The sequence below is a fragment of the Pterocles gutturalis genome, unplaced genomic scaffold, assembly GCF_000699245.1.
Source record: "Pterocles gutturalis isolate BGI_N339 unplaced genomic scaffold, ASM69924v1 scaffold36263, whole genome shotgun sequence".
Classification (NCBI taxonomy): domain Eukaryota; kingdom Metazoa; phylum Chordata; class Aves; order Pterocliformes; family Pteroclidae; genus Pterocles; species Pterocles gutturalis.
The window spans coordinates 1-2,743 of NW_010121677.1; the positions used below are offsets into that span (position 1 = coordinate 1).

At 52.8% G+C, this 2,743-nt stretch overlaps 1 protein-coding gene across 1 annotated transcript; it reads left to right on the forward strand.

The window, feature by feature from the left end:
* Positions 1-836: 836 nt before the first annotated feature.
* Positions 837-1,203, forward strand: BTG2 (BTG family, member 2; the record flags this gene model as incomplete). The annotated part of the gene is made up of 1 exon (XM_010077327.1): positions 837-1,203. A coding segment is annotated over one exon (367 nt), but the record flags the coding sequence as incomplete, so codon positions are not given.
* Between the last annotated feature and the right edge of the window lie 1,540 nt (positions 1,204-2,743).

The window sequence follows — 2,743 nt, forward strand, 5'->3', positions numbered from 1 at the left end:
GCTGGGCGCCCACCGGTGTCCTTTTGGGTTGGGCACCCATCTGTGTCCTCTTTGATGCTGGATACCTGTTTGTTCCCTTGTCTGGGCACCCTCCCACGTCCCCCGGGGACTGGCTGGCAACCGTGTGCCTCCCCCCACCCGTGTCCCTCTGGGGTCCTGGGCAGCAGCTGAAGGTGAACAGGTCCCCTGCCCGTCTGCTGAGGGTTTTGTACAGCTCCCTCCCTGCTGTCTTCGGGCAGCAACCCATCTGCTTGAAGCTCTCCTTGCTGGGGCTTGATACGACTAATCCAAAAGCTGTTCTGTGAGTGCTGTTCCTTGGTAAGAAGGGCTCAGCCCTGTGTCGGGGGGGTCTTGGCACTCCCCTTCTCACAAGTGTGTCTGGGGCTCAGCACTAACTGGGTGGTTCAAGGCTCTCCTCCCAGCCTAACACAACCTTGTGTTATCAGCCCTAAGAAGGGATGGTTTGTTTGCTGCTGTGCTGAGATAAGGGGCTAGCAATGTGCTCCTGAACTTAGAGAATGACCTGGCTGCTACTCCCCGACTGTGTTTTGTTGTGGGTGATATGTTACCTACCCTGGCCACCCCTGTGCTTGCCGTGAGAAGGTGTTGGTGCTGTGACACTGTCCTGCCTAGGGTTTCTAGGACCCAAAAAACTCTTTTCCTGTGTGTTGGAGTGACCTGTGGCTCAGTAGTTGAGCACTCAGCTCTGGAGCCACTGTCTGATGGAGGCAGCTGAAGGAGGGCTTGGTTTCCTCTGCCTACAGCGAGGTGTGGGACCCCCTCGGGACTGCAGCAGGATACAGACCTCTTCACAACTGCCAAGCGCCTGCTCACAGCTCTTCCCTTCTCGCTTCCCTTGCAGAGCACTACAAACATCACTGGTTTCCCGAGAAGCCATTCAAAGGCTCTGGGTATCGCTGCATCCGGATCAATCACAAAATGGACCCCATTATCAGCAAGGCAGCTAGCCAGATCGGACTCAGCTTACCACAGCTCTACCAGCTCCTGCCCAGCGAGCTCACGCTCTGGGTGGACCCCTTTGAGGTCTCGTACCGCATCGGTGAAGATGGCTCCATCTGTGTCTTATACGAAGCAACTGCAACGAAACCTGTGAGCTCCTACGGGATGCTTACCTGTAAAAACCAGATGATGTTAGGTCGCACCAGTCCTTCCAAAAACTACATGATGGCTGTCTCCAGCTAAATATTCCTCTTGTCCTTAACACTGCCAAGACACAGGCTACTGTATACCTCACCTGAGGATCTATTTTTAAGATGAAGAGCTATTTATATTTTTTAAAAAAATCCAAGAAAATCCAAAATTAAAATATTGGGCACTGCTTTGAACAGAAGCAGTGTTCTAGGTGCCTTTTTTAAAGCTGTTGCAAGCTTGAGTTTTTATTATGAAGCCGATATCTACCTAATTAGTGTTGGATGGCAATTTTGGGCTGGTTTGCTCACTTGGGCAGCTTGGAATGGAGGATGGGGGAGAAGAGCGAGGCTGGGAAGTGTGGCTTGGTGGTGGGAGGTGTGTCACCTTCTCACCATCCTAATACCCACCAGTATTGCTGTATCACCAGGTATCGCAATACTGTTGGAGAAGGGATGAAAGAGTTGCTGCCTTTCCTCCATTAACTTCACTTCCCAGCTGGTCTGTTCTCCCTGGGGGCTGGATAGAGTATTTGGGGGAACCTTACCTCAGGGCTGGGTGGTGCTTGGGACCCTGGGATCCCTCTCCTTTGCTCTCGCATGTCTCCTCTGGACCCACTTTGTGAGTGTTGCAGCGGTGCTCTGCCCAGCTCCCAGCACAAAGCGAGGGGAAGCCTGGCTTGTCTCCAGCCCTTCCATCTTCCCTGTCTGCTGCTGGACTGGGTGTTGGTGTCCTGTGAACTGGAGCAAGGCAGAGATGCACTAGGGGTCACGCTGTGCAGAGGAGGTCCCCAAGAGCCATATTGCAGCTACTGTGGTGGCACTGGAATACTGTTTGTTCCTGGTGCTCCCCAGTACCTGACTGTCACCCGCAGCTTGCTGCACCCTGAGAAGGGTGCTCTGGACCTGAAGCCAGCACTGAACTGCTGGGAACCACAAAGCCTTGCTGCAATGTGGAGCTCAGCCCGTGACCTGCTCTTGTGGGGCCTCTCTGTTCTCCAAGAGTGGAGTCTGGCCTCTCTGGCTTGCAAAAGTTGCCTGATCCAATGCGGATGACTTGCCATGTCACCTCTCCAGAAGAGCTGAAGCAACTCACCTTTTGTGCTAGAGGTTGGTGTGCGAGAACCCCCTTTGTCCTGTCTCTTAAAATCAGAAGTACTGGGAGGAGGGGGGTGGGGTGTCTCTTCCCCCAGTGGGTGGGATATTGAGATGCTTTGGTGTCCTAACTGTGCTTTTAAAGTCTCAGCACTTCTTCCCTCTCTTCCTCCTCTGGGTGATCAGCATGTGGTTGTCCCTGAGAGCTGTATCCACTCATACCTTGGAAAGGGGCATTGTTTGGTTCTGATCTCTTGGTACATAACTGTTTTGCACAATTAATGCCTGGTCCTGTGCTCTGTCTGTTCAAGCAAAACTCCTCTTGGAGTCCCAGTGGTACTTGTATTCAGGGAGACTTTGCCTGGGTGGTGTTCAGGATTTGGCCTTTAAACTGCTCTGGCTAACTACAAATGGGATGGGAGCTGAAAATGCTGCCCCAAGAACTTTACCTGTCTGTCGGGAATGAGCCTTTACCTGGATTTTGTGTGTCCACTGCCTTT